At 35.7% G+C, this 14,347-nt stretch overlaps 1 protein-coding gene across 8 annotated transcripts in view; it reads right to left on the bottom strand.

The window, feature by feature from the left end:
- Positions 1 to 14,347, bottom strand: part of LOC122834664 (neural cell adhesion molecule L1-like protein) — a 61,584-nt gene that overhangs the window by 26,401 nt on the left and 20,836 nt on the right. For all 8 annotated transcript variants that reach the window (XM_044123356.1, XM_044123325.1, XM_044123342.1 and 5 more), the window contains exons 2-14: positions 11,315 to 11,467; positions 10,787 to 10,895; positions 10,506 to 10,693; positions 10,289 to 10,411; positions 6,503 to 6,673; positions 6,261 to 6,299; positions 5,976 to 6,081; positions 5,285 to 5,466; positions 5,074 to 5,208; positions 3,747 to 3,887; positions 2,652 to 2,763; positions 1,606 to 1,769; positions 870 to 1,035 (exon numbers count right to left, since the gene is read on the bottom strand). In XM_044123356.1, coding sequence (XP_043979291.1) covers positions 870 to 1,035; positions 1,606 to 1,769; positions 2,652 to 2,763; positions 3,747 to 3,887; positions 5,074 to 5,208; positions 5,285 to 5,466; positions 5,976 to 6,081; positions 6,261 to 6,299; positions 6,503 to 6,673; positions 10,289 to 10,411; positions 10,506 to 10,693; positions 10,787 to 10,895; positions 11,315 to 11,393 — 1,715 coding nt within the window. In that variant the 5' untranslated portion in view covers positions 11,394 to 11,467. The remainder of the gene's footprint in view (positions 1 to 869; positions 1,036 to 1,605; positions 1,770 to 2,651; positions 2,764 to 3,746; positions 3,888 to 5,073; positions 5,209 to 5,284; positions 5,467 to 5,975; positions 6,082 to 6,260; positions 6,300 to 6,502; positions 6,674 to 10,288; positions 10,412 to 10,505; positions 10,694 to 10,786; positions 10,896 to 11,314; positions 11,468 to 14,347) is intronic.

Here is a 14,347-nt window from a genome sequence, read left to right as displayed (position 1 = left end):
ATTTTACAAGACAACTTGGATATTCTCGGATGACAATAAGCTATACATTTGCGAGAAAAATTACCATGTTTCATGATTAAAAGCAGAAATTTACAATGTTAAAATTAGGATATTCAATGTAAAGTCAAAAAAAATGTAGATCTGTGTATTTCAGACATTTGCAACAAAAAGTGACAGATCATAACCTGTAATCGACAGTGGTGGAAGGTCCTTCAAAATTAGGTCCTTCAAAGCAGGTGCAGGGTGGTTATTTATTTATCTTGTTTGTCATTATTCTGCATCAGACAAGGGTTTCTGACAGGGCTGCACATCGATGCCCAAATGGCCCTTTGAGCAGTTGGCGCCTTATGCAACCATCTGACTAGCCTATATCAGCTCTTTCTCCCTCTCTTTATATTAACCAACCTCTTGAACTGCCACCTGGGGATAAGTGTGTGACTGGCAACATAATGACTGAAATATTGGTGAATCAATAATTGTGGCACTTGAGATTTTATTAGAAATAAATACTACTTAACATTAGATGTTTTAGAAAGTTAGCATTGCGTAAAAAATTATTTGTTTACTATCCATTTATGTCATTGCACTAAAAGATCAATGTCTTTTAAGGGTTAGTACACATAAAAAAAAAAATAAAAAAAAACAGTAAAAATGTTGCTGATTTTGTGTCCAGACCTCAGCTGAGAAAAGCAATCCCTTCACTAAAAAACAAGAGGATTAAAAGGTTTTGTGTGTGAGATGCCTTTGATGTGATGATTTCTGTTTTTCTATACTGTTGCACTAACATATCTCGAACAGGTCGAACAAAAGTACTCAGAAGCTCAGCAAAAAATGACCAACACAAACACATCCAAAGCAAAGGCAGTTACCTGACCCTATTCTCAGAAGAGCGAAAGACCTGCTTCCCATCCTTCCTCCAGATCACCTCAAAGGTGCCCTGCAGACTTCTGTCATACTCCGACCTGCACATCAATCGGGCCAACTTCCCACTGCTGATCTGCACGTCCTGAGGAGGATCCACAATTTTTGTTGGGTCTGAAGAAAAAGCATAATTTCAGGGAGAGACAAACAGAAAAATGTGATGACTTGAAGACAATGAAATAAACGTTTCTAACTCCAGCCAATAAGCTTCAAATTAATTGCGACAAATAATTTGGCCCGAATTATTTCAGAGCAAAAATGGGTCTGACTGTAACTGTTTCTGTGATTTGGATAATTAAGCTGTCAATGTTAATCATCTTGCATTGTAAAAATTGAGATTATGATTGTCTGATGATTGTGCTAATCTTTTTTTACCAGAACAAGCATTTTTATTTTTATTAAGGCCAGTAGAAGTAAGCTACCCTGTTCAAATATATTTAATAGAAACAAATAAATTTGACTTTTATTTTAAATAATAAACATGCAAGTTTTATACAGATGATCTGACTAACTCTGCATTTTCAGTTAACATAATCTTGAAGTACTTTACTAAATAGCTATGCACAAATACTGTAACTGTCTAAGATATGCACATCAAATATAACTCAAAATAAGAAATGCCTTTTGAAAAACTGTTTTTTGGTTCATTGACAAAAGATGAATGAAAAGATTTTGCTGACATACCTTTCACATCCAGCAGAGCTGTGAGATTTGACATGCCTTCACTGTTACTAGCCATGCAAGCATATGTCCCCGAGTCACCTTTTTCTGCGCGGATGATTTCCAAGAATTGCCCATTTTCTAAAACATGAAATCGTTCTCCTTCAACAACTGTCCCATTCTTGGTCCTAGATGGAAAGATTTTTGGAAATATCCATCAAAGAAACTGTACACGTTTGTTTTAAACTTTCTTTTTTTATTATTTCAAATTGATTTCAAACTCGAAAAATTTTGTGTTGGTATAAGGTTTGTGTCCTGTGCAGAACGTCAACTTTCTCATATAAAGCAATAAAGGCATCAAATAAGAACAGAAGACGTATTGAGATTATGTAATTATTTCTAGAGAAGCTAAATAAATGTTTTTAATTGCAAACAGGTCAATAAAGAAACAAAATTGATATGTAAATTTTATAAATTTTCTGCAACAGAATTCTTAATCTTATTTCATGTTTCGTTGTATTCTCCTGAACCCTTTTTAATTTCTTTCTAGTTATTGGAATGTCTTTCTTGTCTTTTCTTATACCTGCCACTGACTCTGCAGATGACAATTTTCTGGGTAAAAAGCCCAAGCTGATGATTTGTGTATTTGCTCTTTAAGCTCAATCTTTTCTCTATATGGTCCCAGATGAATAAACAAATAAAGGAAAATGAGATGGTAAGTTCATTCTAAAGATGCATTAAATTAAAAGCCTTTTCGCAAGCTAGACCTCTGCAGAAACTGCAAGTATTTCTAAGAAGACATCAACCTGAGTTGTTTGGTCCAAATATAGTTACCAGAATTTACTTAGATCAATTTCAATAGAAGCATTTTTTAAATACCAGACGTTTTTGCATCTGACATGTAAATATACTCAAATCAGAGTAAATTCTTTGCTGCTTGCTGTATTAGCTTAAATATAGTCTGTTTTAGATGTAAATAAAGGGGTTATGATAGAGGTTTTTATTATTTAAACACAAAAAAGATAGAAAACGAGCCTTGTGAGAAGTATGGCAGATTGTTCTCTACTTACCAAAAGATATTGGATGGAGGAGAGCTGAAAACACTGCAGTTCATGACAATGTTCCCTCCTTCTATCACTGCATACTCGTGGAAGTCCTTTGTCAGCATAAGAGGTGCCATAACTAAGAGGATGTTGAGGGAAGAGAGATTATAATGGCTTAAATATGAGGCTATAAATAGCAGAATACATAGACCCCCTCTTTAGAACCCCATCCTGATAACCTGATACTTGACTCTGTTTTGTGGAGCTGAACAATTTGAAACCAGAATTACAGGGAGACAGTTTTTCCCAAGGAGGCAACGTCAAAACTAGAGTTTTATGCAACCTTATATTATATCACAATGCATATTTATATAGAAGAAAACTGTTATCAAAGATCCTTATTTGCTGTCTCACACACTCTAGCAGTAAATCCCTCATTGTCAAAGGAAGAAACTGATTCCAGCCACCAGTAATAGGGGACTTTGAGAAGTACTGCAATCACTACAGTAAATATCTAAAAAAAATAGTTGCTGCATAACAACAAACAATAACCAGGTCATAAACAATCCTTCTACCTTTGAGGTAAAGGTTCTATGCTGTTTCGGAAAACTGCTTTTCTGACTTCCTCCAGCAGCTACCTGTGCAACAATGCTAACAGCTTAAACATACGCAAAAACAAATTGAAGTTCTGTGAACTGATGTGTGCATTGGTCATCTAACCAGTCATGCAAAAATGCCTTGAGTAGTTTATGGCACCACACACCTTTTGAAAAGTACAAAGTATTTTGTAACCTTGTACAATACCTATGGTATATAAACTTGTTCAGTATATTTTCATGAAATGTAAAGTCAAATGGTTTAATTTAATTGTGTGTTGCGTCCATTAACATTTCTGTTATTGGGCCCGTTGACTTTTATAACATGAAAGGTTCAGACTGAAACTCCTGATCAAACCAGAATAATTCTGTCCAGTCATGTCCTGGTATGTAACATTAATTAGAGCTATCTAACCACATTTCCTTTCCACAGAGTATGTTAAAAGGAATAGGCCTCTGTGTTTCTGTGTTTGCAGTTAGAGACCTGGCAGACTGCTCATAGTTGAAATCTTGCGATCTTACTCACTCATGACTAAGACATTAATGTTGGCAAGAACACTGCCATGCGGATTGGAGGCCTCGCACTGGTAGACGCCACTGTCCTCTGGCCCGGCCTTGTGAAGCATCAGAGTTTCATCAAGCACTCGTCTGTTGTTCTCTCTGTCATCTGATAACAACAGAATGTCAAAGCCATCAGGACCAAAGACACAATTAGTTTTTTTCAGTAGAAAATCTGAATGTGTTTTTCCCTTCAAATGGATTCTTTGTGCAAAAGCATTTTTTAATCACAAAAGAACAAATCTTTGATTGGAACATTTTCTGTAATTATCAAGAAAACAATTTTCCATGATTATTTTTGGGGTTTTGAAGTGATTTTCAGACTGACACTCCAACTGTAGTTTTCAACAAAAAGAAACATTTGATGACATATTTTGAGTTGCAGAATATGAAGTAATCAAATAAAGAATGCAGTCTGCAGACAAACTAATAATCTTAAAAATATTTTTGATATGATTTAACCATTTGTTAAGCCATTTGCTTTTCTTCAAAATGTATTCAATAATGATGCTTAACAGGCTTAGTTCATGGTTAGCTTTAGTAAAATAAGCTTACAAAAATCAACTCTTATTCGTTAATTCATAAAGCCCTTTAATCCAAAGGCAACCAAAGTGCTGTACAGGTCAATCATGAAATACAAAGTTGACAAATAAACAATAAAAATTACCAGTAAAAGATATAAAACATAAAGGAGTGACTTGATGCTCTCTGGAATTAAAAGCCAATTTGAAAATATTTTAATTAATTTAAAGCTCCAGTAGATCTCACAGCAGCCTCGGAGCTGTGGCTGAAAAGACTCTGTCTCCCGTGGCAACAAGCCGGGTTCTGGGCCAAGAGCTTGAGATCTTAAAGTTCTACTGGGGATGTGAGGAGGTAAAAGCTCAGAAAGATAAAGAGGTGGCAAACCATTTAGACATTCAAAAACTCAAAGCAACATCTTAAAATCAATTCTAAATGGAACAGGCAGCCAATAGAGGGAATGCCTACACATGTATTCCCCCAGTCATTAATTATACATATACTCTCTGTGGAGAAATTAAAACTGAGTACCCCTTAGCGAGATGCAATGAAGACAGTTCTCCAATTAAATTCAATAGTTTCACTATACATCTAAAATCTGTATGCTTTTGCAACAAAGTCTCTCTAATTAACCCTGTACAACACTTAAAGCAGTGAAATGACACAATGAACTCCAGGTTCTGTGGTTTAAATGTTGCTGGACATGCTTTATGTGTTCTCCTTAATGTAATGAGCAACAAAACTAAAACACCACAGCCACGATTATTGTTTCTGACCTTGGAGTATTTTCCCATTTTTTCTCCACGTTATCACTGGGGTTGGTTTTCCATCCACTGAGCACTTAATGAAAACGTCTGACCCGATCACAGACAGCTGGTTCTGGGGAGGCTTTGTACGCCATGCCGGTGGCTCTGGAAGATGCCAAGAAGAACTATGTTTGTCTCAGCAAAAAACAATGTGTCATTGGTTCTGTCAGTAAAGACTAACCTTCTACAATCACATCAAAGTAATGGTCTGCCTTTCCGGCTGAGTTTTCAGCCATACACATGTATTTCCCCTGATCCTTCTCATCCACAGCACTGATGGTCAACAGCTTCTTAAAGTTATCCAGTTTTATCCGATCAGTTAGAGTTTCTCCCATTTTCATCCATGTTATTTCAGGAGTGGGACTACAACATAAAAGAGCAAAACGTTAGAAAATACAAAACTGAACTAGACGTACTGGTGAATAAGCATGAGCCTGCTAGCAACATCAATGTGTACTAAGGTTTAAAATGTGGTTACTAGTTTAAAACTGCTAAGATGTTATTTCATACCATCTCAAAAAGTTTACTTCATCGTGTTCGTGTTTTTCTTTTTTTAAACTACTGTCGTCAAGCTAAGCAGCAGCTGACTGCAGCCTGTCAACCCAAACAAATTTCATCCATAATAAAGCCACCCTTGCTCCATCTTATTTTCACAAAGTCTCGGTAAAAATATTAGAAACCTTGGTGAAGAAAGTTATTTGCAGTGCATTTCCTCTTAAAGCTGTTGTCTGCAGTGAAGTAATTAGACAATTTTACTTTTTTTTGTTAAGAAAACACTATATGAGATACCATCATAATAAAGTTATGAAAATCAGACAATCTCGTACCACACCAGGCTTGCAAATGATAGTGATACAGTAAGATGAACATACTATCCTGCTGGTATACACTCAAGATGCAGATCCTGTCCTTTCAGCAACAGCTTCTCTGTTTGGACACCAGAGGGCAGCAGTAGGCTGGGTGCTCGAACTGGTAGCGCTATGGATGCATTTGACAAAAACAACAAGCTTCCTCATTTGTGGGCAAAATTAAATCAAGTACCGCAAAAACAAAACACAAACATGTTTATAATCAATTGGCTATCAGTATATTTTAGCAAAACACAAATCAACTTCCTGATTAGATAGTCACACACCAAGTCTTTCACTATCACTTACTGGCACTGACACTCTCAGAAGAGTTGTTCTCTGGTTCCACTGAAACGAAAAATCATGACATTAATACTGCTGGGACAGATGTGCATTGGTTTCCTAATATGCATTTGTCAGACTATAATTTCCGTTGGGCATAAACGTGACATAAAAACCCCTCCTGTTTAGAATTAAAAACATTGAAAATGAACACTTTTGTAATAGTGAATTTAAAGAGTGTCAGGGTTTTGCCTGCTGGTTAAACCTACATCTCTCCACCTTGACGGACAAGGGGGTTTTCTGGACAATAGTACGTATCCTTTTGAAGGCAGCGACGCAGCCATAATCCTTGCGACTGTCTTGTGGTAAGGCATAAGCAAAGTACAGGTTTCCATTGGTTCCCATGGAGACCCTCTCATCCTGCTTTATGTGCTGCAGACCTAGAAAAAAGCACATCTGAATCAATAAAGTCGTCAATATCGAAAATGTCTGTTTCCTGACATTTCTTTTTTGCATTTGAAAATCACTTATGAGGTTTAATAAAGTGGAATACACAGGAGTATAATATGTGATAAACAAAATGGAAACACCCGTAAGCGATTCCTCATCTAATCATGCTCCATAAAAGCAAATTTGTTTCAAATAGATTTACAGTTGAGTGAATTAACAACACAAGAGCTGAGTTTAACAGATATAGCCATCAGCCACTTGCAGCTTTATTAGTGTGAATAAAGAAACCTTATTTAAATTTACAAATGATCCATAAATAAACAAACAAAATTTCACTCAGATGCACATCATCATGGCAATGTTTTGAGATTATCTAAGAAAAAAGAAAAGAAAGTTATTCAACACACAACTGTTTTACCATGTTCAGGGCATACAGTCATTGTTGTCTCTGGACACATAGAACATGTGCTAAGTCAAAGCAACACTGTAGCTGAATTTGTCCCCAAATGTTTTCATTCAGTGCATCAGTAAGCATCTCCTCCTGAGCACTTGAAGAACTCTTGTAGTTTTTTTCTGACATTCGTCTGGTATGATGGCGACAGATGAGAACTTGTAAGAGGTTCAGCAGAAGCAGGATCCCCCTCCCATTGCAGGAGCACTTCAGACAAAGCCTGATGTTACTTTTTACACACTAAATCACTTTGTTCTTGAAGGTGGTGGGAAAAGACTCCTGGTTGGAGGTGAACTTCTGTGTCTCACGTGGGAAGCTTTAATGCCATTCAATTTAAATACATCCACTACTTCACAGCCTTTGGGTTTGTAGGGAGTCTTCCAAGACGGTGCAAGCATTTGAAATACCCTCGATGATGGATTTTGTAGAAAATAAAAACGTCAACAATGGCAGATCTCAGATAATTAAACATCCATTTAATACAGCCCAGTCTGTGTTCTTCGGGAGTAAATCACATCAAGCTTGTGAAATGATTATTCAGGTGTGAACAGAGGTGAAACATGCCCAGATTTGAATTCTAGTGTTCATTCCTTTCGTGCACCTGAATATCTGAGTGCAAGCAGCAAGAGACAGCAAAGACATACCAAGGATATCTCTATAATTGCAGGTGCTTTACGAGTCCTTTAAGTTTCTTGTTTTGCCATTTTGTAAGCTGTAAGTTAAATCATCGTTCCACACAGCATTCCTATGTGGTATCATGGAAAATCAAAACAACTCAGTCAAGATGTCAAGAAGAACATTGAGGTTGTCCATAGTTCTTTTCCATCCTAAAGTACCATTTACTGAATGGTACTTTAGCCAAGCCATTATGCCATTTAAATGTCTTTGTCCACACTAAAAGAAGAACAAGGCTGGAAGAAGCCATTACTCCAAAGGCAAAATTAAAAATCCAGGTTATAATTTACAAAGGCATTACAGGACAAATACCTTCTTTATTTTTGAGACATGTCTTGTTGTCTGATTACAAATAATGCAAAATTGCTTCCTTGTAAGATTGAGAAGGAGTGTGAGGTTACATGTCATTCAATTCAGTATGTATAAACTTGTGGTGTCAACTGTGTTTGTACACTGATGTGCAAAGTAATTCTGTGGAAATTTGCAAACCTTTACATGCTTGCTTGTTTACTTTAAAAAAGAAAAAAAATTCTGACAAAAGTAGCCTTTATTTTATAACAGTAAGACAGGAAAGTGTGTTGTGGCAAAGGTCATCAAGTTGGGATTCAAACTTGTGACGGCAAAAATAAGGCCAGAGGCCTCCATATATAAGTTGTGCGTTTTACCCCCGCACAACCACCACAACCATTTCATTTGATTTTAACATCAGATCTTTGGAGTGATTGGTGTGGGGATTTGTTTTTGTTACATAAAAAACTTATAAAATAAAAAGAGTATTTGTCTTATTGTGAATTTTTAACTAGACAGCTATTAAAGCCTAAAGGATTCATTGCAAAGGTTTATAACACTTGTCTAATGCCTGACCACAACATTTGTTTCTAAAGGACCACAGCTCCAGTAATTTTCATTCACTGCAAATTGCTGTCTCTACAACAATGTTCACAAATACTTTGAATAAAATTATAATATAATAATAATAATTTAATAAAATAAAATTAAATCCCTTCAAGATGTAGACAGGTTCACAGTGCATCAGGATTGAAAGGTAAAAAAACAAACAAACAACAACAAAAAAAAAAACATGTTTTGCATCTGTTTTGAAAGGCATATGCATGCAAATAATGTCTCTAGTCTGGAAGAATTACACACGTGCATCACTAATACAGCAGAGCAGCAAAAATCAATGACGACACAAGAGTCTCTCTCATTGAGTTTGACCCAGAATACAACACACTATAGAATATTTGCAGTTTAAAGTGTGGCACAGAACTGACTGCAGAAACTGAAAAATATGTTTGTCCACATTCATCAACTGATCACATCTGATTCAAAAGATAGAAGGTTTTAATAAGCTCCACATGACTCTCTTGTAAATAAGATGTTAGATTTCAATGATCCAACATCTGTATAAAGTCGAAAAGGCTAATCAGAATTTAAACATTTTTATTACTGCTAATTTTAGCTCCTCAGACTGCCTGACTTTGAATTTTATAATATCCCAAAACTGTGCATGCTCAGCATACTTCCAGCTATTTGCCACTCCAGGTTTAAACACTCCAGATTCGCAAAATTGGCTGAATAGCTTTTAATAAGATGAAGGATAAAGTTGAAAGAGTTAAGGTTTCATCACACAATTGTAACCGAAACAACTAATTTCATACAAACTAACTTCATTTTATTTGTTCTTTCCACACCTATATGCCTTAACCTTTGTTTTCTACAAATATAAAACTCGTGTACATGCACAAACTTGAATTTCTATATGCAGACTTTTTTTCACAGTGTGATTTACAACTCCAAACCTTGGAGTAAGTGGTGAATATGAATATACAAACTAAAACCCTTTTATACACATGGTATCTGAGTAAGCATCTTGTAATGCATGCATTTAGCAACACAGCCAAAAAGGAATTTGATTATGACCAAACACAAAAGAGTCAAATCCAAAGTCATAAACAGGATTAAGCTGAAAAAGCTTGATAAGACTTGAAAATTGCTGTTCATAGAAACTGTCCGTCCTGTCTTATTGGGTTTGAGCTAATTTACAAGTATTAAAAATGTTTGGTCTTTAAATGTGCAGAGCTGGTAGAAACATTTTTTTAAAAAATAAATAAAAATCACAGCTATAATTGCAGCAAAAAGTGGTTGAAAAAGTCTTGGCAAAGGGAACTGAATCCAATTTTATAACACACTGCTCAGATTTTCTTTTCACTTATACAGTATTTGCTCCCGGTCAACCATTTCAAATTGTGAAAAAAACATTGAGGTTTTTTGTCACCAACCTCAATGTTAAGTGAAATTACCTTCACTAAATGAGAAAAATAATTTCAGGGGTATATATGTTTTTGATGTCCAAGGCACACCAATATTGCATCAGAAGCAAAACAGAAATTGAAATAACTTGAATCTTAAAATAAAAATATTATTGTGAGTATTAATTCATTTTCAACATGAGGTAAAACAGGAGCATGAGGCTTACCGTGAGTCATCCAATAGATCTGACGTGGGGCCACACCTTCTGGGGGGTTACAGTGAAGAGTAATTGGATAGCCCTCCTTAACGACAATGGTATCAAATGTTTCCTTTGGGAACTTGGGTGAAGCTAAAAAATACAAACATTGAAAAAAAAAAGATGATTTTATGACGACCGTGTCAACTTGTAATTTTTCTGATGTTCGTATGTAACCTTTACTTACTGGAAAGTACGATTTCAATCTCCTCCGTCATGGCAGTTCCCAGCTTATTGGAAGCAAAACATCTGTATTTACCCCTGAACTGGGCAAAGTGCTTGTTGTGAAACATGAATGTCCCATTTCTGTTGTCTGTTTTGACTGTTGGGATGTTTGGAAGGTTTAGCTCCTGCCCATCTTTTGTCCATGTGTATCTGTTGGAGTAAAATATGTACCCAGATTCTATCAGTCTGTTCTAACCAAGGTTTCTCTGATTAAGCTAATCTGTGCAAACTGCTATTACTTACACTGGTGGTGGGTTACCCCTGGCTTCACATCTTATAGTCAGTGTATTGTCAAAAGGAAGTGCAATAATGGGACCTGCTGTATGGTTGGTTATAGTTGGAGGTTGCTCCACTTTAAAATAAAAACACAAAAGAGAAATGTTAAATCAAAGCAACGAGAATTAAATTGCAACTCACACATTTGTTTAGTCTGGCTGTTTTTGTTTGTTTTCAGCTGTTTCTTTCTGCTTCATGTGACGCTGAGAGAAAAACCCTGTGTAATCTGACCTAAAATAGCACAGCGATGCTTGATTGCCATGTACTTGTCACTTTAAAACAAGCCTTCAACTTTTGCCACATAAACAATTTACCTTAAGCTTTCCATTGCTTGCTAAGAGTTTTTAAAAGCAGTTAACATTCTTTCTCTGGAAAGGTAAACAAATGGGGAATGCCATTTTGTAGAAATCTTCCATTTCAATGAAGCGTTGACATAATAGGACTGCCAGCAAGTACTACGAAATATTATTTCAGTTAGCTTTGTGTCAGTCCTACCTTCGAAAGGAATATTAAGGCTTCTGGCTCTGGATGTAAAGGTCCAAAGCAGAACGAGTAGCAGGTCGCCTGGCCTCATGATTCTTAATGAAGAAACTCAGGAAACGTGTGGATCAGCTCCACATGTGTGGGAATTCGCAAGGCACAGTGGACCTGCAAAGGTAGAAATTTGGAAAGCAGAAATCCTGTGTTCAGCAATGTGATGTATCAGTGTATGTGTGCAAGACTTGTTTTCCTGGGATGTGATGAGATTGTAGGTTTCAACTTTAAAACACAAAACCATTTGTTATCAAAGTGAAATCTGTCACATGGAGCGTCAAGCTGTTGCTCTAAACATGAGGCTTTCTCATCTAAGCTGAAATAATGAACCCTGGATTTCAGGTGAGTGTTTTAAAGTTGAGACGTTACTCAATAGTGATAATAATCTCCATGTTTAAGGCTTACTTGAAGTCAGAGATGAAGTAGTTCTTGCATTACCCTGGTGTGTGAACATAGTCAAGAAATAAAAAATTAAGGACTCTGAATTTCATTAGTTGATTCCTTTTGGGTTTTTTTTCAGGGTTATAATTTTATTCCTTTATTTGTTTTGCCTCAGAGCTATTCTTGTTTTGATGTAGAATCCCCATGTTTCTCAGACCAGTCTATTCTTCATGATTTTGGTTAGATAACTTTTCTCACAAAACCATAAAAATAGAAGACTTTCTTTAACATAAATTTATAAAACCTTTCTTATATTGGTACAAGTCAAAAAGATAACACTTTTAGTGTTATGCATTTATTACAAATACATGTCTTTTTGCTTAACAGATATGCTAAAGTGATGGATCATTCCGCTACAATTTTTAAAATTGGCTGACATAACTTTTAGTCGTTTGCTGTGTACATTTTTCAACTGTGGAAATTAACATGTCTTGAATATTTTTTACACCTACTAGAATAAATATGTGATCAATTTCAATATAAAGTAAAACTGGTGTAATGGTACTTTAATAACCTGACCAAAAACAATGCCTGTTCAATTTTGATGAACATTTTTGTGAAGGTCAATTGATCTGAAACAAAATAACACGGGAGACAACTTGTCATGCGATAACCATTTATTTGGACTGTTAAGCCGACTGGTGGTGGCATCCCCATGACATGCTTACTGTAAACCCAAATGGCACAAAGGCTTAGCTGTCGTCTGCTACAATCACTAGATTCAAGATGGCAGTCTATAAATTGGACTAAGTCAGTCAGTGTTTCACAGCCTAGTTCTCAAAGTGCTGAGACTGTGGAGGCAGGGGTGACTGTGCCAAATGGGTTCACCCTGCTGCTAATCCCACTATCAGGAGAATAAAGGCAGGGACCTCCGGCAGTCATACGGTGTAATGCTGCAGAACGGCTGTGAACTACCCCAAGCTCTACAGACAGCACAATTGTTTTGGACTAGATTTGGGAGTAAGCTTCTTTAATTTAGTATCAATTAAACCAAATTAAGAGATTTGGCATTATTTGCGTTAGGGGGTTTGGGATTATCTATTGTGGTTTAGAATAAAAACTAATCCGGTCCAGTGTTTATTTCACAGCAATGTCATAATCTTCCCTTTTTCTTAACAATTAGGCGACCCAGACAAAATTGGTTAATGCGTGAAATATACAACTGTCTACTGAATTTCATAACAAACACACCTCTCTCTGCTTAGATAGGTATGGATTAGGTGATCACCTGAATCCAACAGAAATGTGAAAGACTTGGGAAAAGCATGAAAGCTGTCATCAAACATTATTGAACTTAGAAAGTGTTATTTGTGTTGGTCTGAAAACCCCACATTATTGTGAGGTTGATAATTTGTCATTTTCTGCAAACAGCTATATTTTATTGGTAGCTTGGTCAAAATCATTAGTCAAAACAAAAACTATATTTTTACTCAAACCCATACCTGTTAATCTGTGATGTCAAAATATTTTTGGACTTGTGCCAAAATCGTCAAGTTGAATGTACTTGCAGGTGAATTTTTTGGGGGGTTTTTTGGGGTGTTTTTGTATTGTAATCTGTTCCACAGCAAACTGAACATAAAAAAAAATTATGATCTGTAAATAATTGTACATTTGAAACAAAAGAATGATCTTGCATGCTTGTCATGTTAAAAATAAAATAACTTTGATTTTCTAAATTTTGGAGGCCCAGTACCTTTTTTAGTCTCAGTTTTCACATTCTCAGCATAAAGAAGATAAGACTCAGTCTTTTTTTGAAATTGCTTGCTCTGTTTAGAAATATATTTAATAAATGTGTTTGTCCAAGTCTGCCACTGATTAAATGTCACTGGATGTTTTTGTCCTATTTACTACAAAACTCAAATAAAGATAAAATACACATGGTAGTGAAAAGCTAATGCTACATAGAATTTTCCAATTTAACAACATTTTAATTTACAACAAATATAATCTGTGTCCTTAAAAAGTCTATATTTTGCATAAATCAGCTGTGATGGCAAGCCAAATGTGTTTCATCCTTGAATGACACATAAGGGTTGCACTTTAGGCACCTCAGCTAATGTAAAATTAGAAAAAAAAAAAATGTTGCTGTAGTATTTAAAAGATTTTGTGGAGTGTATATGCCTGGTGACCAAGAACGTTAAAAAATTGAAACTTTTTTGAGCACACGTAAGTGTGTCCATGTTGCAGTAAAATTTGGATCCTAAGAAGAGAGACATAATTCAAAATGAGCTATTCTTAGCATCGATGAAGTGAGTATATACAGTCAGAAAATGTACAGGAATATTAAAAAAAGTAAGTGTAAAGGAAAACTGCAACTTCTAAAATGTGTTGAAAAATATCTGTGGTTCATTCAGGCTACAAGAGAGCAAGAAAGATCTGAGCCTAGAGCTACCTGATCAGAGTGTAGGCAAGTTACTTTGTTTTATTTACTTTCGATTTTTCAACCTGCATGTTGGCAACATTCTAGAAATCCAGAAAGAGTTAAAGTCTACATTGCAGTGTACACTTGCAGTGCTACCATGCTAGTCTCTAATATTTTATCTTGGTCATAAG

Source organism: Gambusia affinis, linkage group LG01 (assembly GCF_019740435.1).
Source record: "Gambusia affinis linkage group LG01, SWU_Gaff_1.0, whole genome shotgun sequence".
Classification (NCBI taxonomy): domain Eukaryota; kingdom Metazoa; phylum Chordata; class Actinopteri; order Cyprinodontiformes; family Poeciliidae; genus Gambusia; species Gambusia affinis.
Note: the sequence above shows the minus strand (reverse complement) of the source record. Positions and strands in the feature narration are given on the sequence as shown.